The following is a 27,270-nucleotide window of genomic DNA, read 5'->3' as shown; positions in this document are numbered from 1 at the left end:
GTATATGAATTATATCTTAATGTATATCTTAATATATGTATCTTAATAAAGCCATTTAAAAATATTCACATGCTTTTTCACAGGTATGTATGCTAATGATGTGATGAATATTTTAAATTATATTTTCTATAGGAATCAAGGCAATTTGTTTATTCTATGTGAAGTAAAGAATGTTTTCCCCATTTTAAAATGAGGCCTGTGTCTGTTATTGCTGTGGATGACATTGGCTACATTGAAAGCCTACATTGTGCACAAAGTTGGCCTCTTTAATCTCCTGGCTTTGTATCGAACAAGCTAATGACCTGCAATTTTCTGTCGCTATTTCATTTAAATTATGGGTATGTCAAGTTAAGGGTTGTTGAATCAAAAATACTTCAAAAACTCAGAAATCAGATTGAGCATGTATCATTTCAAGCCAACTGTTCTTCATTTTTATTTTGTCTGTGTGGAAAAGTGGTGGCTCTCTACAATATGACTTTTGTTGGCTCTTAAATTATCACATTTTGAATACTTTGGTTTTTTTTATTTGAAGATTCTGCACATAATCACCTAGAATTTGACTGCACAATTCTAAGAATTATGAAAAGGAATCAGCTTTTATATTAATTTTGTGATCTTTTCAGATTTTTTTTGTGGTCGGAGGAATATAATGGATTTGGGGAGGGATTTTGGTTGAAATAATGGTGCTCATAAGTATATAGTACTATCTTATAGTTATATTCTAGGTCTACTTGAACTTGAAGGAATTGCAGAAATGATGTAGCAGAGGTTATAAGTAAAGTGGCTTGTTTTAAGCAACGTTAATTATTTTGTTTACCTACAATAGATTTCTGCTTTTTTTGCTTCTGTCGGGTAGTACTTGTAGCTCAACAGTATGGATTTCCAGTTTGCATCATGCAGTCCTTTCGAAGTCTTTGTGGTGCACCTACTATACCAGCATGGCTGATCCTGTAGGGTTTGCTGCTACCCAGTGGAACTAAGCTGCAAATCTAGCAACTTTGGTGAACCCAGGGTAGCTGGCCTTTTCTTTGGTGAAGTGTAGCACAATATTGGCAGCCTCCTTACAGCTTTCAGTGATCCTGAGGCTTTATCACAGAAGTTTGTTAAGTTCTATCATAGAAGCCAGCAACAACTTTACAAGCAGAAAATGTCTCACTCTACTCTGTGTTACATTGTAATATAAAATTATAGCTGCTAACAAGGGGTCAAAGTAATGGTGGTAACTTCTCTCCAGGGTTTTTCCATTAATGTTAACTTGCTACGTAGTTAGTTCCTTTTATCCACTGGTGCTTGCTACCAGACCAAACTCTAACAGGCATCAAAAACAAATTCGTATGAGAGAAGAAATTTTTGAAAAATTTTCTTAAGCTTTTTCTTCAAGTAGGGGGAAAACTGAAAACATTCCTTTTTAATTGTCATAACCAGTTCAAAAAGTCAAATGTGATCCCTTTTCCCCACTTTTCACTGTTACTTTATTTGGGGATTTTTTTTTTTAAAGAAAATTCTCAAAGAGTATCCTCATGGTAGAATTTCAGGGACTATGATAGGAAGAAAGAAAGATGTGTTTTGGTAGAGACAGTCACCCTCAGATCAGTGTGGGCAGGTGCTTGTGAAGCCTGTTTTGGGGAGGGAATCTCTCTCTAAATCAGAATCCTGGGAGATGGAGCATAGCTTTGCTGCCCCAGGTAAATTTTCAATGAATTACAGAAAGGAAATATTTGAGTAGCTCTCAGTGCTGTTGCTGCTGCTTGGAGCTTGGTACTGATGAAGTTGGTGTTTCTTTATCTGGGACTGAGGAGTTGAAGGTGGAAGCTGAAAACAACAAAGATGGTATAGGCTAGTATATTTCTTGTTAGTTGTGCAGTCGTCAGGGATGCTTACTGTTACCTGTGTTTCTGGAGATAAATCAGGTGGCTCCTCTGTATCTTTGAAATTCTCTTCGCTTAGGTGGGATTTAGTGGTCCTGCTTCTGGGGTAGTAAAATCTACCCAATTTGAAGCTTTGTTTTCCCTCCAGAGACGTTTGAACTACATATTTACTAAAATTTATGGGTTGCTGGCATTAAGATAAATTTCTTATTGAAGGGATTTTCTGTGGAGCGATGTCATTCTAGTTCTTGACAGCTGCACTGAGCATGAAGAGTTACCTAAACTACTCCAAGTCTCAGTCGTCTCAGCACTGAGTTGGGGATGATGATAGTGCCTACACACACAGCATGGTTGGGAGGGTGTAAAACGGCCCCTGCTGTTAATACTACTGCTATATCACCGCTAATGTTACTAATAAATTTTAGTATTTTGAATGGTTTAAAACTTCAGGTCCTCTATTTTTAATTTCTACCTGTTCTGCTTTCCCAGTGATTTCTTAGAGCAATTGCATTTCTCCTTCTGCTGAGTGAAAGATCTTATTTCTTCCCTCCGTCACCTTTCCTTCTGTCCCTTCGCCTTCAGCAGTGGTCACATACATTTGGAGAATTTTCTCTTTTTTATGTGCATTCTGGTAATATCTAAAGACTTATTAATTTTTAGCAAGTATGTCCCTATTGACTGTGTTGCAGAGATTATTTTATTGCTCTCCGTTTGTCTTAACTGTCTTGCCTGAAGTTGGTGGCCTTATTCCCAGGTTCATATGTTCTCTTTACTATTAAAATGTACATTTCACTTGGGTCTGGCATATTTCTTTATGATTAATTCTGAGTTATCTGGCATGGGGAGGCGAGGCTCTGGTCATCAATGTTCATTCTCTGAATTGAGTTTCCTCTAGGCATCTCTGCATAAAATCTTTCCCACCTATTTTGGATTTGTTTGGTGACTGCATTTGAAATAGTTACTGTATTCAAATAAAACATCTATCCGTATAGTTTCTTTTCTTGTTCATTTTCTACAAGTCGTATTTATATGTTTCCTCTCTAGTTTATTATGACATCTTTCTAGTACTAGAGGAAAATGGTGTTACAAATAAGACTTCTGGTCTTATTAATAAATCCATTAGTTCATCGTTTAAGAGAATTTACATATCCTAGAGCTGGTTAAATAATTAACCAAAAACAGTCAGTTTAGGCATTGCCTATATAGTATAAAAAGACACTGGAACAGGTAGTGTGAGGGCTAGAATGTTTCTTTCTGATTCATGTTATAATCTTTCTGTCTCTTTAGAGCTCTAAAATGGCTGAACAGAAAAATTTCAGGAGGAAATAGTTAAGCTGGGCTGACTAGAAGTGAGGCATGTGGGTTGGCTGGCATCATCACTCTTCACTTAGAGGAGATATGAACAGTTGCCTTCAGATGTTATCTGTGAACTTGCTCTTTGGATTAATTGTTAGTTGCTTCAGAAATCATCCTAAAAAAATGCTAAGAGTAATAGGAAAGCTTTTCATTTGCTGGCTGTCATAGGTTTGTTTTGGAAAAGGTAGGTCTCTTTGTTGAGCTGAGATCCTTAACGGCTGCATTATTTCTTTATACCTAGTAAAAAGTTAAAAAAAAATCTTAAAATAGGTAATATATTTACATGATGCAGAATTAAAAGGGTATAAGAGAATATAGTAGGTATATGTAAAGTTCCCTTTCATTCCTGTTCTGTAGACATCCAGTTTCTCTCCTTACAGTTTCTTACATCTCCTTCCAGAAATATTTTATGTAGATACAGTAAAGCACACACACAAACATACAAACACACACACACTAGTTAAAGGGTACATGTGTTTCTGTATTGAGAGTTGCATTACTTGATTGTAAAATAGGCTTTGCTATGATAATTTGCTGACTTCTGCTTATTTTGTTTTTTCCCTTTTAAAATTGTTGTTTTTGCTCTTCCGTCCACTGAATCTCATTCCATACCCGCCTCTTTTGGCCAAAACCTGCATTCTCTTTTTTTACTCCTGAGAAAGCTGCTTCCTATCTGTCTTTGCTTTCCTGCTTCTTTCTTAGATATTTAATCTCAGAGGCCTCTGTTCCTGTTCTCTCTACTGTGGCATCATCTTATAGTCCCTTATTGCAATGAAGTCTATAAACTCACATGTCTGGAATGTAATCATTGTGTCTTGTTTCACGTCTGAGTTGTTTTTCAGCCAAGTCAAACTGAATGGCCTTAGGCTTGGTGCTCTATTATTGACTGTTCTGTATAATATTGAGGTTAACAAAAATAATTACTATTAATGATAACACATCTTAGTGTATTATCTATATAGCCAATAGGCATTTACTCTCTTCTTTGAAATGTTTATTCCAGAGTGTCAGGTCTCTTTACAGCTTGTAGTTTATTACCTTTTCTCATCACACGTGGTTTAAAGTATCTTCATTCACTGTAGTAACTTTGAAGGTTTTATCATTTCATTGTAGTCTCTTTCAATTTTGCATCTGACAATTCTTATGGTCTTTAACTCCTGACTCTGGCTCTTGTCCAGAAAACCTTCGTTTGTTCTATTTTAACTTTGAGTGATGCTTTCTGGTATTAGAACCCAAAAGGTGATACCTCTACAGATTTAAAATTTGCATATTACCACTAGAAAAATTAAATTAAAAAAAAAAACCTATCTAATAAGGCTTTTTTGGTGACTGATATTACTTTCTGCTTTCTAATACTGGACCTTTAACTTTAGCCATGCACAAAGGGTTTTTACATTCAATTTAGGGGATATTGAGCATTAACTAAAGCCATGGTAAAAACTGGCATGCTATGCTCTAGGAGGAAAGACTGACTGACTGTTCAATAAATAAACAAACAAACAGAAAGTACTCTTTGCCTTGTACCAGTAGAAAATATGCAATCTAATGTTACCACTGATATATGCCTTGGAAGTTTAGGATAATTCCACAAGAGGTTCTGTCTGGAGCATATCATGGATAATTGGGAGAGGAGAACCCACATTGCCTTCTTTGTTTTCTTTATTGGGCTCCTATCTTACTGAGCCTTTCTTCCCATCCTGGTGGGCATTATTGTGCCTGATCTCTGACCCCAGGGCTTCTGGGGCCTTTGGCCTCACATCTTCTGGAGGTAGTCAGTTGATCATGGCAGCTGATCATCATGGGAAATGATGCTACATTGCCTGTGGGTAAAGGTGGACTATGATGGCATCATTGTGGGGATGGATGATTTCTCCCTCTAAGCAGGGGAGATATTCAGTATGTGTCCATCTGGTTCATATGAGTGCTATCCGGTCAGTAGTGCTATCTTGCTAGAGCAGGATTCTGGAGCCTTCTGCTGGGCTGGACATTGACCTTTTAAGCAATGGAGGGGGTATGTGTGTGTGTGATATCTCAATATTTTTAACAGTCTCTCAGTGCATTCCCACAACTGTGAGCCTTGCCTGTGAGGCTGTGGGCCAATAGCCAAATCCCCTCCACCCATATCAACATTTGCTTCTTCCAGGCTCAGCTCAGGGAGATACTTCCTTTTACCTCTTTCTTGGGCAGTATCCTGGGACAGTGATTCCAGCCTCTTCTCCACTGTATATCCTCTTTTCCACTGTCTTCATTCTTCTTCTATTGTCTGCGTTTTTTCCCCTCTTTTTACGTGGTTTTCACTTCCTTTCCAAGATCCAGTGAATCTGATGACTACTGTAGTTCAATTGTAGTTCCTTCCTAGAGCCTGTTTGTCTTTTTAAATGCTATAATCCTAAGAAATTAGGCTTCACTTTTAACAAGTGCAACTATACAATATAAAAATGTATAAAGCAAAGATAATCCTCTTTTTAAATTTATACACATACACAGATCTTCCATAAATGGGATCTGTATACCCATTCTGGGTTCTCTTATTTCCCCCTTTTCCCCTCTCCTCCCTCCTTCCACTCAGATCTCTCCCCATCTCACATCTTCCTCTTCCAAAGAACCAGTGTGAGCAGTCTAGCATGAATATCTCCATATTTTTCTCTGCTTATATAATAGATCTCCAATCTCCACTTCCCCACCGCCGATGTAGATTTTTTTTTTGCATAGGTGTTTGCTTGATCAAAATGGGATCATTGTTTATAAACCTGTGTCTTATTGTTCAGCAATACCTCATGGAAATCCTTTCAAGTCTTCTTGTTTACCTCTAATTCATTCCTTTAATTGCTGAATAATATTTCATGGTATGGATATACCATAAATTATTTAACGGCTCCCCTCTTCTTGCAAGCATTTACTATAAAGATTTTTTTAAGCACCGTCAACAGTGTTGCAGAACCTTGTGTTTAATGCTTTATTTCTGTGAGATGGATTCTTGATTTTATTTCTCTGAAATTACTGTGTTGAATGGTACATACATATTTTTATTTGAATGGATGTTGGTAGATTATTTTCCAAAAAAGGCTAAACTAGTTGCAGTTGTACCACCAATGTAAGAAAATAGCCTTTTCTTCACATCTTCTCTAACAGTACGTGTTACTTACTTTATTTTTTCTAAACTGTTAAATATGAAGTAATAGCTCATTATTACTTTAATAATTTGCATTTCCCTGACCACTTTTGAATTTAAATAATCTTTTTATATACTTCTATGTCATTGGATTTGCTCTTCTGTGAACTGCCTATTCATATCCTGTACCCATTTTTCTAATGGCTTGTGTGTTTTTTTCTTTGCTGGAGCTCTTTGTATGTTATAGCCATTAATCTAATGTCTGCCGTCTGCATTATTTTTTCTAAATCTGTCATTTGTCTTTCGACATTGCATCTAGCTTTCTTTTTCTTTTTACCATATCAAAGTTTTATTTTTATTTTCGTGTATCTGTGCTTATCCTTTGTTTCATGGCTAGGGGATTTCCTATTTTGGATAAAAATGCCTTCTCCACCTTAGATTATTTACACACACATACGTCTTTGTGTCAATCAAGGTTCAATTACATAGGCAGAGCAACTATGAAAGATCTATAAGGGATTTATTATAGGGACTTGACATTAACCATGGGAGCAGACTAAGCAGTTTATATGAGGCTGTTGCTTTTGTGTCTGGTGCTGGAGCCAGAAGTTAGTAGGGCATGCAGTCAGTAAGAGAAGATGGCACATGTGAAGCAGGGTCACCCTGGAACATGAGCTGGACTCCATGAAGACAGTCTGGAACTCGTGTCGGCCTCTCGCTATATCCAAGCCTCCAACTCCAATGATAGAGGTTTCCTGAAGAAGATGCCACCCTTATCACAGATTTAAATATGTACCTGATTCAGAAGTCAGAAAAGCTGAAGGAGAAAATCCTGTAGGAGCTGTGGTCTTGGTTGCTGCCCCATGCTAACAAAGTGAACCAGCAGAAAAGTGACAACATGTGTGACCTGTAATAGCACCTTGTACCTGCACCGACCTTCCCAGTATAAGAAAGATGGTTGCTGCTTCATTTCCACCTTCCAAATCTCGTATGAGGATGTCTCATGTGGTCCAGGCTAACCCTGGAACTATGCAGGGAAGGGAATTCTGAGAGATGTAGTTCCAGCTTAGCTAAATTGACACAAAATAAACTCATCACAGTCTTGCATCTGCCTGGTGTAAGATAAGTGCTGCATCTTCATATTTCTTCCAACTGGATAATGATGTGTATACTATTTTATTTTATTTTATTCATTTATTTTATTTCCTTCATTTATTTGTTTATTTTCGGATATACATCATAATATATTTCGAATTCTGTGTGGATATACTATTTATTAAATTATCTTTTTTCCCCTACTGAATTGAAATACCACTTTGTCACATATTAAGTTAAACTAGCAAATATTTATTTATTTATTTATTTTAGATTTTATTTTACTTTTTTCCTTTTTCTCCCCAAAGCCCCCTGGTGCATAGTTGCATATTCTTTGTTGTGGGTCCTTCTAGTTGTGGCATGTGGGACGCTGCCTCAGTGTGGTTTGATGAGCAGTGCCATGTCCGTGCCCAGGATTTGAACCAACGAAACACTGGGCTGCCTGCAGCGGAGCACGCAAACTTAACCACTTGGCCACGGGGCCAGCCCCATAAACTAGCAAATATTTAAATTGAGAAGTTGGTCTGAACTTAAGTTGTGTTTCAACACTAACAGATTTTATTTTTCTTTTTGGCCTTAGAAATGCTTATAGGTGAATGATAAAACATTTCCTGCATTTACTAACTGTGTGCTCAATTTGTTTTATTAAGTCAGGAATTACTAACAGTAATAGCTACTGCTTGAGTCTTAGAAGCTTTCGTTAGTGGTTACCCTTCAGAAGGGAAATCTTAATTCCTCCATGCCTGTTTAACACACTTCAACAACCAAAGCGTGTTTTCTAGTTCTTATTTGAGAATTGAACAGAAGTATCCAAAAGGAATATGTTGTGGCTGTGTGTGTTTATGAAACAGGCAAAAGTAGTACAAAAAGAGAGAAAAATCTGTAAACCTGATGGTTCTAGGAAGGATTTTTCACATTTCAAATGAGAGTTTCATACAAATGGACATATTTCAAATACAGATCCCTTTGTAAAAATGTCATGGTTGAATACAGGGTAGTAATTAATTGCCTCACCTTGAGCTTTTAGGTTTTATAAGAATTCTTTTCACACGGCCATTTTAATAGTTTTGGATCAAAGTTCATTTGACCTGGATGCACGGATGAAGAAGCCCCATCGTGGAGCTGGCTTAGTGAAGGTTTTCAGAGCCTTTCCTTTGCAGCTTTCTGTGGTAGACCTCCCTTTCACAGTTCTCATTGACATCACATCTGGAGGATTTCTATACTCTTTTAAATAGTTTTAAGAATATTTATTTTGTTTTCATTTTTACCCACATCTGCAAAATTTGTGTGGATATCTGCAATTTATTTATGGATATACAAGTTCCTGAATATAAGCACTGAATGTGACTCTACGTGTAATCAAGTGAGAGGTTCTTTTTTTAATCAAGTAAAAACGGGCAGTACAAGACTTGAAATGAGAGGGAAGAGCCAAAGTTAAAAAAAAAAAAAAATCTTCGACAAGAAATAAGCTAAATAATGGCTTTCTCTTTGAGATAGAGGCTATTTTGTCTTGATCAATGTCTTTTTGCTTCCATTTTCCCCCAACTGAACACATGAACTTGTGCCTATACACACACTCTCTTACATAGATTTAAGTGAAAAGTGTAAATGCTTGAGAGCTCCCAGGTAAGGAAAGACAGAACGAAAGGCTCAATGAGTGGGCCACCGGTTATCACTGAAGAGAGACTTAAGTGGGAAAAGAAGAGGAGGGAAGAACAGTTTGACAAACTCCTCTGACTGCAATAGTGTAAAATGTAGACATTTTGTGATACAGTGAAAATAAAATAAAGGATTTTAAGGGCAGAATTGATTTGATCCACTAGGTCTCTCTATTAGAAAAAAAATTCCCCCTAAACCTTTCTGTAGACTTTTTTTTTTTTTTTTCAGTTTCTTTGTTCTTTTTTGGGGGGGCTAATTTATTGTGATGTCATCTTATTCTTCCTTATCCTATGTAGACACAATTTGTTAGAAGGGGTAATGATGGCTTATATAATAATGTCATCCTAAATGTAAAACTATTTCTTACTCCATCGGATATAGACTCTGAGTGATTTCTCCCCAGAACTGGCAGTGCATTTTCACTGACCCCCTCACGATTTTGAGTACCAGCTGTAACCTTTGATAGATCTTTTTAGTTTCACAGAGAAAAAACATTGGGGTTTAGAATGTGAAGAGCAAAACAAAATTCAAACCCATGCCTGGACTTTTAGTTTTCATATTTTAACCAAGCAAGCTAGTTTGGTTATATAATATGTAGCCAGCTCTCTCTATAAGGATTGTTGTATACTGTGAGTGTGGGAAAGTAGATTCATCACTGGAAGCCCTTTAATAGCAATGACAGAAAATCCAATACGTACTGGGTAAGACGTTTTTTTCCTGCCTGTTTCCTAAAAATTTGTACCTTGTTGAGTTTTTCTTTCTTTCTTTCTTTTTTTTTTTTAAGCTTAGAGTATTCTTTTCCCAGTGGTTCTTAGTTGCAGACACTTGCTTGGAGGTGTGCAGGGAACCCACACTTCCATAGGATAGTTTGATGAGTGAGACAAGGTCTCTACTCTGTCTTAGCAGAGGGGAAAGCATGTCCCTTTTCTTCTTGTAAAAAGAGCTGGAAAAAGCAATAAGAGTTGGTTTCTGATAGGTTCTTCCCATTTCAGTTTTTCCCTACTTTGGTTAAATCAGACTTAATGTAGACGTCTTAAGTCTGTGGAAAAGGTCTGGACATCTGATAATTTTAGTAGTTTGCCTAAGTGGAGAAATTTTTTTTTTAAACTATCATTTTTTTTTTTTCTGCTTTATCTCCTCAAACCCCCCCTGTACACAGTTGTATATCTTAGTTGCAGGTCCTTCTAGTTGTGGCATGTGGGATGCTGCCTCAACGTGGCCTGATGAGTGGTGCCATGTCTGCGCCCAGGATCTGAACCCTGGGCCACCGCAGTGGAGCGTGTGAACTTAACCACTCAGCCACGAAGCCGGCCCCAAAGTAGAGAAATTTATCAGCTAGTCTTGATTATGATGAAACTGTGGAAAGAAAAGAAATGTGTTCTTATTTGAGACATTTGATCATGGAGAGGGAACTAAAGACATGATAGAGTTAAATTTGGGTAGGGAATGAAATGATTCTGAAATTCTGAAACTTGTTGCTATTGTGAAGTGTAACCCTTAAGATGTCATTTTTCATTTTCACTTTCTGTTATTAAGATGGGAGGTAGAAAATGGTTTGGGGCTTTTATTAAAATTGTATTGGCAGCCATACCACATACTTTTTAACAAAAATAGCAGTTCCAGTGAGGTTTCTAACAGTGAAGCCATTAATGAACGTCTTATATACGAAACTAACAAATTAAACTTTATAAGAAGATTCTTTTGTAATATGTGAGGGAGTAAAATCAACAGATTGTCCCTACACTGTGGTCTTGCATTTCTGTTTAATATTTGCACTACATTAGGGAGTCAGAAATTTTTAAAAAGTTTAAAACTTTATCTTAAAAAATTTTAAGAGTACATGATTAAGACGGGAAAAGGGGGTAGATTATTTACTAGAGTGAATGGAACTCAAACAAATACTTGTTAAATTATTTAAAAATATTTATTATTAATAATAATAAAACAGCTCACACTTAAGTGGTTACAGTGTGCCAGGAATTGTTCTAAGTGCTTTACACACATTCTCATTTAATCTTCAGAGCATGAGTTTGGTACTGTTAAAACACACAGGTTAAATGATTTGTTCAAGGTCTCACAGGTAGTAAGTGCCTGGAAGTGCTACACTTTGCACCCAGGCTGGCTCCAGAGTCCAGGCTCTTAACCACCATGCAACACTGCGGGTCTAGTTGAGAGGAATAGTGTGTTAGATTGCCAATACCACAAATTACAATTGTAATTATATTTTTTCCTTTCCTCTCAACATTTTATTATAAAAATTTTCATGCATACAGAGAAACTGAAAGTATTGTACAATGAACACCCATATGTATACACCTATTTCCTAGATTCTATGATTAACATTTTGTTGTGTTTGCTTTATCATGTATTTATCCATCCCTGTATCTATCTGATTGTTTTGGTGTATTTCAGTCAATTGCAGACACTTGTATACTTCACCTCTAAACAGTGTGCCATGCGTGTCATTAACTAGGGTTCAGTCTTTTTATGATTAATTTAAAACAATGAAATGTACAAACTTTAACTGTACTATTTGATGAGTTTTGATAAATCCACACACTTTGTAATCTAGACTTCTGTCAAGATAGAGAAAATTATATAGTTATCTTTTTATTGAATATGTGGCCATCTTGTCGTTCCAAGTATATGAACTATACATTTTCCCCCAAATTAAAACATGCTTTACTGACTTTTCATCATTTCTCATTGGTTCATTAGTTTAATATACTGACCTCATTGAGGGCAGGGCTATCTTCAGCACCTACTGAGAACATACTCAGAAGTATGATGAATGACGGACTTCTTATGGTAGCCATCATTCTCACTTCCTAAAGTGGTGTGTGTACAGATCCTTAATTGATAACAATTTTTGATATGTAATGTTTCAGTTTATTTTCATGAATTAAACTGACCTTATTCCCATTAGGTTTCCAATAGAACATGCTTTGCTTAAGTGGCTTTGATGTTGAGGGGATGCTGCTCTTGAAACCCATCCTTTTTTTGTTGACTGCCATTTGATAGATATTGTTTAAAGATTCCTCAAACTGGTGTCGGAGAAAACTGTGGTTCTGTGAGTCTCTTCTCCATCTGCACTCAGTCCCTTGGTGATCTCATTGTCTCGTGACTGTAAATACCTCTATTCATTGATGATGACTTCAAAGTTTATATTTTCAGCCTAAATCTTTAACCTGGACTTGTCATCTCTACGTTAATGCCTAATAAACATTTCAATTCTAACGTATCAAAAACTGAATCTTAATCTTTCCCATCCTTCCCCTTCCCAATCAGTGCCATCTCTTGTGTTCTTAATCTCAGTTGATATCAGGTCTTAGAATTCACTTTGTTAAAATGCTAGTTAATAACACCATGATAAAGCGTCTAGCTTTTCATAGGTTTTATCTAATCCCCAGTGCGTGGCGCCCCAACCTCGACCCCCAGTTTGAACTGAGGAGTACGTATTTATTTATTTATGGGAGATTAGCCCTGAGCTAACATCTGCTGCCAGTCCTCCTCTTTTTGCTGAGGAAGACTGGCCCTGAGTTAACATCCGTGCCCATCTTCCTCTATTTTATAGGTGGGACGCCTGTCATAGCATGGCTTGCCAAGCGGTGCCATGTCCTCACCTGGGATCCAAACCGGCAAACTCTGGGCCGCCGAAGCGAAATGTGCGCACTTAACTGCTGCACCACTGGGCTGGCCTGGAGGAGTGCATATTTAAAATAGACTTAAAATATTTAGAAGGTTAGATCTTCAAAATATATTGATTATCTTTTTGGAAGGCCAGTAGATTTGTGTTGTAAACATAAATATATTTGTTTAATAATTTTTGTAATAATTTATGGCGATGTATTTCTTGGGAATGTCAACTAAACTTTAGATAAACTCTTTTACAGTTTGTCCAGCTCTTCACATTCTATTTGTAATTCATCTCACATCTAATTCTAAGCTAGCACAAATTGAGTGTCTGGATGATGATATCGCTTACGCACTGTAATGTCTTGACACTTCAGGAATGCTGCATCAAAAGGAAGAAAATTCCTGACCATCTGCTATTAGGTTTTCATATAGAGTCTTAGACGGGCAGTTTTAACACAATCATAAAATGGGCTCTAGTTGTTGGAAGTTGATAGTGAGTGTCAGAGAGGAGTTTTGCACACACTGGCCTGAAGGGATTGTCAGGAGAAAAGAGGAAGATGTGGTGACGTAGCATTGTCCCAGATGCCTACAGGAGTGTGCTGAGGGCAGTAGATTCTTTTTCCTTTCTTTCTCACTGCCATTTTTCCCCTGGTGAATTTCAAGGGGAAATTAGGGAGGTTGATCAGAGAAAAGTAGCACTGTCAGGGTCACTTCTGAACACAGTTCTTTGTGTATGCCACGTGTGGCAGTGCTAGCTTGGAATAATTACCAGTGCCCGAAGCTCATGTCTTTTTCTCTGTTTGGAGAAAACACTGTGGCAGAATATACTTTCACATGAAAAGTCAGTGTTTTTGTGACCAGTTCTATGGAATCCTGACAAAATTGGTATGAAATTTCAGGACATAGCTGAGGAAAGGATTACTGCCTGTCATTACCCCAAGAATTCTACATTTCTGAAATTTTCACAACCATGTCCTCTACGCCCCAAGACACATTCCCTACCCCCAAATAAAACCAGCAAAATCGCTATTCATGTTAAAGATGTGAAGGGTGTTGATTATTTTATTTGGTCAGAGAGCTGTAGTGAGTGCTAATTATTAAAAGCAAAAAGGGTACTGTTCTTAAATGGCTGGTATTCCTGACCTTTGAAAGTAAAAGCAAAGTGAGTAAACATTATTTGATACTTGAATCTATACATTAAGGCGAGGGTAGACTGAGAAGACAATCAGATGAGTGATTGTGTTTTTAGTAATATTTCCCCAATTGTGTGGATCAGTTTGTAGCTGATAGGCACTTAGTTTTGTGATGTTGAGGAGTATTTTTTAAATCATAGATATTCTTTAGAAGGTGGGTGCTCAGCAGTGGAGATACTGCAACTGAATGGTTTCCCCTCAATAAGGTGGTTATCCTTGGAATTTTGGGAGCCATGAAGAGAAGGAGGTATGTGAAAAGCTTGTTTATGTGCTGGTAAATGAAGAAAGAGAGCAAGCCCAGGGTTAAGAGATAAGGGAAAGTGAAGAAAAGGTGAGGATAAAGGAGGAGATAAGGTGATTTCCTTGTTAGATAAATTGCATCATGATCTTAGAAAGATAATGTCAAGAAAGAAATTCTTGGCTTGAGAAATCCGGGTCGTAAGAACTGCAAGTTCTGGTAAGACCCAATGTGTGTATTCATTCAGACAGGTTAATTCTGATCAAGCTTTATATTTAATAGAGATTTTGGTAATATGGAGGATCACTATCCAACAGTCACGAAACATTCCCTCCTGTGTGCACTGGACTGATGGGTTATCTTTGTGCTTTTAAATTCTTGTACCTTCCCTGCTCATTACCTCAGTAATTCTGGCAGATCTGCCTAGGAATCAAATCTGCCACAATTTGATGGGTTGCTTCCTAAATTAGATGTGGTAGACTTGAAGTACATTTTTTTCTAAGCAAAAAAATGAACATAATAGTGATCTGTAGTTTTCAGCCATATATTTTGTCCTAAAATAAAATTACCAGAAGCTGAGATGTCAATGAAATTATTTCTTATTTCTTTTGAAGAGTAGTATCCATTTATGATAATGGATAGTATATGTTGTCCTATATGATTTTATTGAACAAGGAAAAGAGATATTACTTGATTTCAAGTGACCACCTTACCTGAAAGGAATTTTGGAATTAGGGATTCTAAATCTTGTGAAATTTAGCCTTGAGTCATAAAGCCAAACCAGAGTAATGTCATGTCTAATATTATAATACATTTTATAAAGCAGATTACTTGATTATGAGATAATATGGTCAGTTTTATATCAATATTAGAAATAAAAAGTGTATCCAAATTATTGGCTTATTAAAAGCTCTCACTAATTATCAATCTTCGTTTTGGGTACTATATATTAACTTACCGAGGAAAGTAAGATTAGAAAGTAGTTAGTTTCAGGGAACAAAACAGAAGTCTGACATGTCTTTAATGTGGTTATGTTCTCTACTTGATGGATCTGTCACATCTAGTTCTCCACATATTGCTATTAAAAATAGCAAATATTTATTGACATTTGCTGTGTGCTATCCTGTTCTCAGTGGTTTACATGTATTAAATTCCCATATGATTGTTACTGCTATTAATTCCATGCTAGGGGTGAGTGGCCCAAGGCACAGTGAGATTGAAGGACTTGTCCGGTGTCACAGGCCCAAGTGTGGAGCAGGTCCCTAAATCACTGTGCTATTTGCTCTTGTTGCAGTCTAGGTGGTTTTTCTAATGGCATATAGAATGAGTTTTAAATTTTAAAGAGACGTTTAAATTTCTGACAGTTATTCAGACCAGTGAATGCTTTATCTTTTTAGAGTGTGTTCTTACTTAGGAAATGAGTTATCATCTTACAGACTCTTAGCCAAGGCGAAAGTTTATGGTTATCATCAGCACAACTCGAGATGATGCATGAAATGTGCTTCTCATCGTTTGTGATGTAATGGAAGATTTTTTAATATTAAATTGTACTCCTAGTCTAGAAGATTTGTAACGTAATGGAGTAGGTATTTACTGGGTCCCTTATGTGACGGGACACTATAGTTTGGGTCTCAGTGATGTGATAAAGAGGAAACATGAACTGCTCTTCCATGTAGGTGCACATCCATTCTTGGTGACTTTATAAGCTTCAGTCTTGGGTTACTAAAGTTTAAATCACCAGAAAGCATGTATCATGCTTGTGTAGACTCCTTACTCTTAGCTTTTTCAAGGGTTCACATGAAGAACAAGTCTACTTGTTCTCTAAAACTTCCTTGGAGATACTGTCTGATGTGTTTCCTTATTGTTCCAACAGCTGCCTCTATTTTATAAATAATTCACACTTTTGCACTTAAGTGTCTCTTCCCTCAAATAAACTAGTATGCTTCCTTTATCAGATGAAAGAATTATCTTTCCCCCCAAACAAACCAATGTGCTTCCTTTATCAGATTAAAGTTGTTGATTTTGTTCTTTGCTTTGGCCACCAGGAAGATTAAGGTCAGATTGGTGTATGCTAGAAATAACTGTTTCATTGCTCTACTGAAGCCTTTTTGTGAGTTATCAAAACCGTTTAGGATCTGGTGAAATCAGAAGATTCACACACAATTTGCATTTTAATTTAAAGATGCCCTTGCATCCTATGAAGCATATCCTGGATCCTTAAAGTTAAGAATCCCTGCTTTCTACCTTTTTATATCCTTATTTCAGCCATACTGTGCATATGAATACATATGCTGAGTTTCCTTGACTTTATAGAAGTAGATTATGTGAAAATGATAAATACATTGTTTTCAGAGGTTTTAGGTGCTGAGCAGTTGCCTTCTGTGTATTTGGCAGCTAGACCATGGGAAATGTTTTTGTTTATTACAAGAGGACGTTTTTTGTTCTCATGATGATGAAACAGGTAGGCTAATATAAAAGGCTATAGAGTTTTTGTGTAATGATTTTTTTTAGAAAAAGCAACCTGGAGATTGTGTGTGTGTGTGTGTGTGTGTTTATGAAACAAGGATATATACACACATATATAGTACATATAATATATATGTGAATGGATTTTCAGTAAAGTTATAACATTTGTACATCTCTTCACTATGGTTCTTGACCAAAGTCAATTGATGAAAGTTGTAAAAAGGCTTTGGGAATTGTCTCTGGGGCTCCAATTTTAAAATCTGGTTCCCAGGTGAAAGAAGAATCTTCCTTCTTTGGGTGGTAGTGGAGCCATTGGCTCCCTGCCTTTGGAGTTGTCATTTACAGACACTCCTTCATGTTGGGTTTCTAGCGAGAGGTCCTGAGTTGGAGGCCATGGAGCCTTGTGTATAAAGGGATGGTATATTCAGTTTGTGGGCTTTGCAGGATAGGATGCCTCATTGCACTTGCCTTTGGAGATTTCTTACTCCTTAATGTCCCCTTCGGATAGGGGAAGGGGATGCTCAACATCTGTCTCTTAAGAGTGTTCCCAAAACATTGGTTAATGAGGAGGAACTCATGCTAAGGAGACATGTTTGGAATAGCTGTGATTTTCACCTCTTTTTGCCTTCTCTCTTTGTAAAAGACAATTTGTAGTACATTTTGTCTTTCTGAGGGAGACTTGAGTACCCAGCTGGTTAGATATATTTAAAGAAAGAAAAAAATCTCTTTAAACAAACCTTGAAGAAATCTATTATAAATTTGAGTGGGAACCTGAGAATGCTGTGGCATACAGGCGGCAAAACTAATTAAAATAACTGATAAAGAAATCAGATGTAGCTTTACATGGGATTTTCAAGATTAAAATATATGAGAATTATGTTAATAAGCTCTGCTTTTAACTCCATAAAGTATGGGAATTCGTTCCTTTATGCAATTTGAAACCAGCCATCACCTATGCCCTCTAGTGCACACTGGGTGAGTTTGACAGTAAAATTTTGCGTTGTGCTCCTGCCTCTGCCCTAGTTACTACTGAGATTCCTGGTGTGAGAGCTCTCTAAGCCTCTCTGATTCCCCCGTTCTTGGGTGTAGGGGAAAGAGGTAGCCTTGTTTCTTCCTACCTTTCTGGTCCTGCTGCACTGCTGTGGGCAAGCAGTAAGTGCATCCTGGCGAGTATGGCAGACTCCTGGCAGTCAATTGCTCGAGGCCAGGGCAGTTTCTGCCCCCACTGCTGCCCAGGCTTAGCATCCTGTCCTGGGGATGTTTATGCCAAGTGAGGGACACTATTTAAAAATTTTCCCTTCCTTTCCCCCTATCCGTACTTACTGGCATCTGGAGTAGAGTAGGTCATGTAGGGATCCTAGAGATTTCAGCATGGTCAGCACCTGTGGACCCTCCCTCCCAGGAGTGAAGATTTACCCCAGTGGACCTTTGAGGTAGAGGCCAAGTTGCTGTTTGCTGGGTATAGGAAATCGAGTGCCTTTTTGAAGCTCCCCAGGCTGTGGTGGCAGTCTGCTGTCAGGGAGGGTGAAGGGACAGCAGCCAACCCCAGGCCCTGTGAGCCCCATGGACAGCTGCTTATCTGCTTGCTAAGGCTTGTGACAGAGCAGCTTCTTATTGCATGGTTGCTGTTAATTGGCATGGTGCCTTTTTAGCCAGCCCCTGCACTTTACCTCTACTTTCTTTTTAGCCTAGTTTTGCCTGTCTCTGAATGAAGACAGGTGATGATTAGCTGCCCTTGTTTCAACTGGCACGTTTGGCATTGTAGAGAACATGGTACAAAACAACTGTTCATTTAAGGTTTCTATATCTGTCACAAATGGTTTTTCAAGTTTCACATGTCAAAATTGATAGGTTACCAGGGAAAAGCTAAAAAAAAAAAGACATTCACTTTTTACAGTATACACAATTTTAATAACAAAACTTTCCTGTACACTGCACTTTGTTACCACCCCCCCAGACCCCCAGTATAATAGTATTTTCTTCCCACCCCCAACCCACTTGCCCACCTCCCACCCCCCCAAAAAAATGGCTCTTAAGGTGATTGACACAATGTGTTGGGACTGTACTTTTAGTTTCCAGTCTCAGTGTTGATAGGAAGGTTCACCAAACGTTCCATAGATCAGACTTTTTTTTAAATGACCAAGGAAGAATAGGTTAGTTGAAGGAGTAGCAGATGTTTCCAGATGTTTACAATAGCAGTATGAAAGCTTAAACAGTCATTTTCTATTTGTTTTTTGGCCTTAAATTATTCAAGTACTATGGGTTTGCCCTAGGTTAGGAATAGAAATATTTCATTATCTATGGATAGCCTTATCACCCTTATCTTTATCTTTTTCTGGTTGAAGCACTTTAACCATAAGATAGGAAAAGCATGTCCCCAAACAGACTTTTAAGATAGGTTTGTCACTGTATTGCTCTATTAGGAAAATGATCATGTAACTCAGCTTCTAAAAATATTCATTAAAAATTTCATATTGATATCGACACTTTAGAGAGAGAACAGGACATTTATAGCTTTTTTCACTGATGGCTGTGTGGGAAGTATGCCTTAAGAAAACGACATGCCTGTTTTGAATGTTAGGATTCAGACCTAGTGCTACATAGGGCTCATTTTTATTAGAAAGATGGGGTCTAGCTCTTGGTGACTAGCATTAGAATAAGCAGATGGATTTTAATAATTAGTGGAGTTGGGAAGTTCAATCAATTCCATTCATTGAATTGGTACAGAAATTAACTTAGGCACATTAAGAAATTACATGTGTTAGTGCAGATTTTTGGCTTAAAAAACTAGTATCTTTGCTATTTGATGTTGGCAGTGGGTATTCTCTGAGTTGTGTTGGATTTGCAAATTTATCAGCCGGCTTTCATTTCAGAAAGGTGACTGAAATGCCTGGCAAGCTACGGAAATGAATATAAACAATTCCAAACTAGCTCTTGGTTTCTAGGTGGGTACAGTATTGTAGCGTTCTTTAGCTTTCCTTTTTTCAGAGAAATTTAATGTATTTTTTTGTTCTTGATTAAATGGTCGTTTTCCTCTCACCTTGAAAATGGAAGAAAAAGGGTGGGGGGGCAGTTTGAAGAGGATAAAACTACTCTGAAAAACAAAAGCCCTACCATTGTGCTACCAGGATCTGCAGTGTAGCTGTGATGCTCTTCCACCCTAGCCAGTTGGTAAAGAGAGCACATATGACTAATGGCCTCATCTTCAAACCTGTGCTGCTACTGAAACACAAATAGGCTAAAATTCAGTAGAAGCCTGCCTTCCCTTTCCACTTGAAAAGGGAAGTTTACACTTTAAATTAAAAAGGAAAATGCTATTTGGCACTGTTACTCGTTTTTCTCGGAGAGCATTACCAAAAAAATGGAGGCCAAAAACATCAGTTATTTTTCAACCGAAAAGTATGCCTTGGTGGCCTTGGCTATGCTGTTCCCCCAAATTACTAAATGACTTGTTTTTCCAATTTACTTTTCTACGTATATTAAGGATTTTACCAATTGATGGTCCATTTTACTAACTGTAATCTTTAGGGTTAATGTGGGGATTCCCGGCCAATATTTCTCGACCTTCTACTCACAGTTTCAGTTAATTTTCGTTGTGGTTGAAATGTTGGAAAATGCTCCTCTTTTATCCTTCAGGGCTAGAGGAATCTTGTGTATTTAGGACACAGTTGTGTTGTGACAAAGCTGTCCCCTGACAAATGGCCATGGTTACCCTGATAAATGGGTAAAGATTAGCTTGTGGAGCTCTGATTTGTGTTGGGGGCTTCTGATCATCCCTTCTGTAGGGAAGCAGTGAGCTGCACTCCATGCTGTAAAATCAGTTTCTGTACCAGGCAGGCCCAGGGTCTGTTTTAACACGAGATGAAAAGCTCACCACTCAAGATCAGCTGAACTCGACTGGGCTGAGACTTTGCCAAACTAACCCACCCACCTTAAAAAATGTAGAGAGGACATTTTTACCATAATTTCTGATCCTGTCTGCTTTCTGCTGAGACACATTTTCTTTGAAATGTAGGTGGACACCCCTCTCTTAGTATTAAAGAAGAAAAAATTACGATTGAATCTCATGGGTTAAACTGTAGTCTTAACATCTTTTCAGTTCAATCCTGGGAAGAAAATATGCCTTGAATGAAGGATATCATGTTAATGGTCATATTAAGGAAAGATAACTTTTTTTTATGGTAGTGGTTTTCTCTAAGGATTTATGCCTTTTTTCACATACAGTAAATGTCAGTTGTAAAAATGCTCCTTTTAAAATCAAGTCAGTAATCTAAATTCCTGGTTTTTGCTCCTACGTACATGGAACCTTGTTAATGGAAAAATTTTGTGTGAATAGGTAACTTGCATCTAAATCCCAAATATGTCATAGTTTCTCCGTAGAAATCATAATTGAAGAAACAAAATACTTGTGGCTCTTTTCTGCATGAAAAATGTGGCATGATTATCATTTTTTAATTATGGAATGTTTATATTAACACCAGGGAACTCCCACAGTCCCCTTTTCAGCTGCGGGTCCCAGGGCCTTGCCCTGTTTGATGCAGATTGTGTACAGTTACCAGTTTGCCTCACTCTTGGCTGCCTTTTAACTTCAGCTAACCTGTTTCTTTGAGAGTCAGATTTCAAAATGCTGCATTTCCCTTGCATCCCCTCACCTCCACACCACCTTCAAGTTACCACTGCGTGGCTGCATAGACATGTAGAGTGTTCTACCACGAGAAGGTTTGCCTCAGTAATATGTTGTTCCCTTTACTTATAAGGAACTGCTCTTATAGTGTGAATATGTATCTTTATTAAAAGGTAAAAATTGAACACATAATATTTAGAAAGTGATTTTTTTTTTGTGGTTCCTTTATAGTATATCCTAGCAACAGGCTAGCCAATTATTTTTAATTTGGCTTTTTGAGCTTTGAAGATCAGGAAAAGGCAGAAGAAAGAGGTTTAAACCTCTTGTCAAGGCATCTTTGATCATGACAGTAAAGAGAGAGGAAGAGTGAGGGTGGGGGGGGAGAGAGTGTGTGTGTGGTGTGTGTGTGTGCTTTCAAACTAGAGAGAGCAGGTCATAGGATTGTTAAGTTGACTGAATCTCTCTTGTTCTCCAAAATAATTTCTAAATTTCTTTCACATATAAATGTAAATGTAGGATTTAGTAAACTAATTAGTAAAGTGGTAATTTAATACTAGTTTAAAATAATTGTCTAAATGCCACAAAAATCATGTCCATTATAAATCAAACTAGAGATAACATGATGTAAAGTCAGTGTAATTATTAGTATTGATTTCATTGTAGTGAGACCTTTTCACAATCATTTGGATTCATTGTTTGAATATATTAGAGTCACTCAGCTTATTAGAATTACATAAATGGTTCTGATTTCATGATGTGGACTTGGATGATATTTACTAATCCAGGCAAAAACTGTGGAAGAAGAGCATTTAATATTTACCAGTCTTCAGCATACATGAAATTCTACTTCCCACACTGGCAGTAAATTGTAGATTTGGGTAAATACCAAATTATCATACAAGAGAACTTTGCTAAGTCTCCTTTTAAGCAGCAAGCCAGTTGTGGTACTTGGGATGGAGAGCAATGATCAAACAAGTATTGATCCGTATCTTTTTCTGCTCAGTAGCTTCTTTTCAAACTGTTTTCAGTAGGAAAAAATAGCATATGGAGACCTTAGTGTAAATGTTTACACACGATTAGTATATAATTACATACATGAAATGTCTTATTTTGAAGTAAGCATTTTTAGACTTTCCAACAAGAGTGCAAATTAACATGAGCATTGCTTCATTTAACACTTAAAATATGGTTTCATTAAAAAAAATTAAAAATACTTCAACACTTCAAAAACTTAAGTCTCGACTTGGTTTGGAAAATTAGGCTTAATGTCACCATTGGTAAAAATTAGATATGTATTTAGCCCCTACTATGTAAAATAGGTTACTTATCTGGTGTAATTTTTGATGACGAGTAGATATTATACTTCACATTCTTTGTATGGCAGCTGCTGACACTTGCACTGTCCATAACCATTAATGATGATGAAGGGTCCTTCATGGGTGGGTTCATATTCATTATATGGTCCTTGGTCTGACATGTTTGACATATGGAGTCGTGTTTGGGATCGGAGCTGCCTGTGGTTCTGAATCATTGAACACTGCCTAATTCTTCTTAAAGTGGGAGGGCAGCATTTCCTGGAGATGAACACTATAAAAATAATAAAAAAGAAAGAAAACAATAAAGCCATTGTTCCTGTAATTACCCGCTGAGTGAAGATGGCATTGTCTGGTTCGGGAAAGTGTTCCTCAGTAGTAACTGCCATGCCTGCAGTTGTTGGGATTTCTTTGTCTCCCACATGGTAACTTGATGAGCTTATTCTTTTTGTGTATTCAGTGGTTGGATCTTTATAAGTTGTAGTCATGGCCGTGACAGTGGTTGATAAATTCCAGCAGAGCTGAAATCCATGGACTGCATCTAGTATATCCTCTCCTTGGGTGTGGTCAGGGCTGTGGCATAGGATGGAATGCTCCCACCGACCTTGGAAACTGCCCAGCCAGGAGGCCAAAGCACATATTCGAGGGCTGCATTCCCACAGATTGCCAGAGAGGCCAACGGTTGTGAGGGATCTCAGGGAGTTCAAGATCTTGGAATCAAGGCTGTTTAACTTGTTGTTATCCATGAGGAGTATTTTAAGATTAGGCATTGTTTCAAACACTGTCAGGTCGATGGCTTTGATTTCATTTCCAGTCAGGTCTAGCTTTTCTAAAGTGCCCCAGGTCCACTCCATCCCACATGTCAAGTTGCTAATTTTGTTCCATTGTAAGAAGAGCGTGTGCAGACTGCTTAGCCGTAGGAAATGAGCAAAATTAATCTTCGTCAGCTGGTTGTGCTCTAGGTGAAGCTCTCTCAGTTTGATTAATCCCGCAAATCCATTGCGAGCCAAACTTCGCAAACGGTTTGTGCTCAAATCCAGAAACTCCAGACTACGACAGTCCCAGAACAGGCGTACTGGGATAGTCCTCAGGGAGTTGGACCGTAAATGCAAGGTCTGCAGCTTCCGAAGGCCATAGAAGAGTTCTGGGTGCAGAGAGGACAGCTGATTAAAAGACAGGTCCAAATTTTGCAGGTTAATCAGTTGGGTAAAGGTTGTGTTTGGCAAGTAAAATATTTTGTTGGAACTTAAGATTAATTCTTTAAGTTTATATAGTCCTTGAAAAGCATCTTCTTTTACTGTTGAAATTTGATTGTGGTCTAAGTGGAGCCAGGTAAGTTGACTGAAGCTGGCAAATTGGTCCCTTTCGAGCTCTGTGATGCGATTGTGCCTCAGGGACAGGCCCAGAGAGCCCTGGTCTGTGGCGTTCGGCACTGAGTGGAAGCCCTGAGAGTCGCAGTAGAAGAGCAGCTTCTCACAGCGGCATTTGGGTGGACACGCCATACCCAGGGCAGGCAGCATTTTTAAAACCATACTCATTGCATATATTGCTGCCAGCATAGGGGCCCCTAATGGCCACTTGAAATGTAAGCCTGCAGAATATAATTTAAAAAAAACAAGAAGATAGGATATTTTTCAGCAGAACGTATGGGCTATTAAAAGAAACAACGTAACATTATGGCACAAGATTTCACTGCATATAACTTATTTTTCATTTACTGCAGAAATACTAACCTTGTTAGTATGACTAGAACAAAACTTAAACCATTAAGAAAGAAGATAAAACATGTCCTGTCATCAGCAATATATGCTTTTACCTAAACCTCAAAATCCAAAAATGTAACAATGATTTCCCTCATAAAATATGAATTCAGTGGCTTATTTTAAAAGCATGATTCCCTGCTGACTGTACAAGACACATAAATGCGTGGACTTACCCATTCTTCTGAGCACATTGGAGGCTGCATTCAGTCGCGGTTGTTAGACTCAACGCAGTGAGTCTGTGAAAGGCTCTAACATGCAGGAGCCTTTGACCAGTTTCCTGTTTTCTGTGTCCCAGGCTTTCTGAGTAAAATTGAATCCACCAGGGTGAGTTGTTTTCTTCCTTAGGATATTCCTTTCGAGAGCATTGGTTTCATTTTCTGTGACCACTCCGATCCCTCAAATCAGTTTTGAATATAAGTTATTAATTTCATCCTCCTCTAACTGCTGAGCTGGTTAATCAAAGCTTCAGTCTCTCCTTTCCGCAGCCGTTAGTTCTCTCTGTCTTAACTTGTTGATGGCAGATGGGCGGCTTGTTGCAGAGAAGAGCTCCTGGAGCAGCATGCGTGCATTTACTGAAAAGCTTTTCCGAGAAACGGCACAAGAATGGATTTGCTTATGTGCTGCGACCACACAGAACTGTATATAGGCTGACGTCACCAGATGACGTGTCTTTTGTTTGGGTTTTCCAGAAGCTTTACTGTTATAAAGCACCGTGCTTTGTAACAGTATCAGGGTTGTTGTAAGACCCCCTGATTACAATAAAACGAGAAAGAAGAACTCCTGACTTAAAAACGTGGTATTCCTTCAGTGTAGCAAGCAGCAGTGGGGTTGTAATAAAGGCTGCATTCAAGAAGACCCATCTGAACAGTGAGTTGGGTTAGCAGAGTGATGATTTTTAATGCTTGGGAGAGCCTGCATTAGACTGCCGATTCTGCATAGAGAGATCATCTAAATGGGCAGGAGCCTGCATGATTTATGAAGTGCTGATCTAACGCCAGCCTATGCAAGGTAGTGCCTGCTGCTCTGGTAGTTTAGAAAGCTACTCAATCACCTCGTTGTCATGCTTCGTTAAAATAGAAGTATGACTATGATTTGCTTTAGATGTGTTGATAAACTAGCTAAGTGGGTTTGGCTTCTTTGTCATTAAGAGCTTGACATGTAAACCAAGAATAAAGGGCCAAAAAAAAAGCTTGCAAAACAAAGCATTTGGTTATTTTGCTCTCTGAGAATTTCAGGGGAACTCTAATTAAAAAGATTTCTCCTTCTCTGTCCTATTTTATAACAATATTTTATCACAATGCTGATTGAAAAATAATGCTGATTTGATCCAGGAGAAAAGGGTAGTTTGATACAGTCGTTTACTACTGCATGCCCTAAGCAGTAACAGTGGATCAGAAATGATTTAGGAGAAGTGATACAGCATGTCTGGATTCTGACATGATCCCTTGTGTTTACCACAGAATCTCACCTGCTCCTTCAACTGAAAGCCTCACCTGATGCTGGGATTGGGGCATTGTGGCTCTCAAATGAAGCATTTGCACTCTTAATAGCTCCAACTGGCCACTTAACAAGTGACTTTGAGTCTCATACTAACTGTTGGAATCTCTCTAGTGAACACAAAAGGTCACTCATACTTTGAAATACGATTTTTGCTTTGGTTGTTTTTACTTGACCTGACTCTATCTTCTCCCTGTTGAATAGTGTCATCACTTTTCAGAACTTGGTTATGAATTTACAGCTTCACGTTTACTGTTCTATAAAGGTGAAAGATATTTCTAGCACGAGTCAGGGTCATTTTGAGGCCTAACAAAGGTAGGGCCCTTTATACATCTTACCTTATTGGTTTGGCTTTCCTGCCATTTTCTCCCATACCAGTGGCTCTTATCCTTAGTGGGTCTTGCCTCAGACCTAAAGGCAGAAATCTCAGAACTACCCAAGATGTCTGTGAAACCAGAACATCCTTGACCTTTGGCTTCCAGGGGCTTCAATCCATTGGGCAAGTCTAAGAAGTCACTGTCCTAAAGGGTATAGCTTCTGGGTTGGAGTGTGGTACTGGAGTGAGGACTGGAAGACTCCAAGCCCCCTTCCTCAGAGCTCTGTGTAAAGGTGCTGTGGAAATGGCAGCAGCTGCAGGTATATAGTTTGATTCCTAGAAGCAGACCCCAAGATGGGATTAGAAGTATAAGAGTTTTATTGGAGAAAATGCCTGGGAAGTATAAAGGAAGAGAGAGGACAACAACAGGAATACTCTGAGGGCCAGTAGAGTCTTCAGACCACAGGGGAGGTCTGATACCTCTGAAAGGAGAGAAGAAGGAAAGATTCGACAGGCAGAGTCTTGGACTGCAGTGCAGTTCTAAGACAGCTTCACCAGGCCAAAGAGAAGTCCCCAAGCTGAAGTTGCCCATGAGTGGAAGCCCGCATTCTCAGGAAAGAGCCTGCACTAGTACTGCTGCCTTTTTCCTGCTTGCTGGTTAAGGAAGGGAGGAAAAGTTCATTTTAGACCTCAAGGATGTCACCCTCCCACTCACCTTGATCTTTTCCATTGTTTCTATATAGGCTAGAAGTTCTTAACATGGATCCATTGACTAGCTTGTAGAATTTTGTTGCTTGTGCATTTTTCTGTGGATAAAGTTTAATCAGATTCTTACAGGGTCTGTGACCTTAGTTTCAGAGTTACTGTTCTACAGGAACTTACTCCCAGAATTTCCAAGGAGAAGAGTCTGATAAGGGTGGTCTCTTGTAATTTTTTTAAAGGAAAAGAAGCCCTTGGGGTACTGTAAATACCCTTATTTAAGTCAGACACCCTCTGATAAAGAAACCTTTGCCAGGCAGGAGCAGCTGGATTAAATTCTTCCCTGAAGAAACCACTTTAGTTCCACGTGGAGACAAGCATTAAAGTCAATTGGATTAGAGCAACCACGATTAGGAATGAGTTGTATGTGAAAAT

The 27,270-nt window shown here is 38.2% G+C and overlaps 2 protein-coding genes across 14 annotated transcripts in view; one reads left to right on the top strand and one right to left on the bottom strand.

Annotated features, from left to right (window-relative positions):
* The window catches only part of CTNNA1 (catenin alpha 1), a 314,003-nt gene that overhangs the window by 226,456 nt on the left and 60,277 nt on the right, over positions 1 to 27,270 (top strand). The window lies entirely within an intron of this gene.
* On the bottom strand, positions 18,512 to 25,308 carry LRRTM2 (leucine rich repeat transmembrane neuronal 2). Its single transcript, XM_001504254.7, has 2 exons — positions 24,497 to 25,308; positions 18,512 to 24,151 (listed from the first exon to the last, which is right to left on the bottom strand). The coding sequence occupies exons 1-2, from the start codon at positions 24,498 to 24,500 to the stop codon at positions 22,605 to 22,607; spliced, it is 1,551 nt and encodes a 516-aa protein (XP_001504304.1). The 5' UTR covers positions 24,501 to 25,308; the 3' UTR covers positions 18,512 to 22,604.

This window comes from Equus caballus, chromosome 14 (genome assembly GCF_041296265.1).
Source record: "Equus caballus isolate H_3958 breed thoroughbred chromosome 14, TB-T2T, whole genome shotgun sequence".
NCBI classification, from domain to species: Eukaryota; Metazoa; Chordata; class Mammalia; order Perissodactyla; family Equidae; genus Equus; species Equus caballus.
The sequence above is the reverse complement of the archived record's forward strand: the minus strand, read 5'-3'. Positions and strand labels throughout refer to the sequence as shown.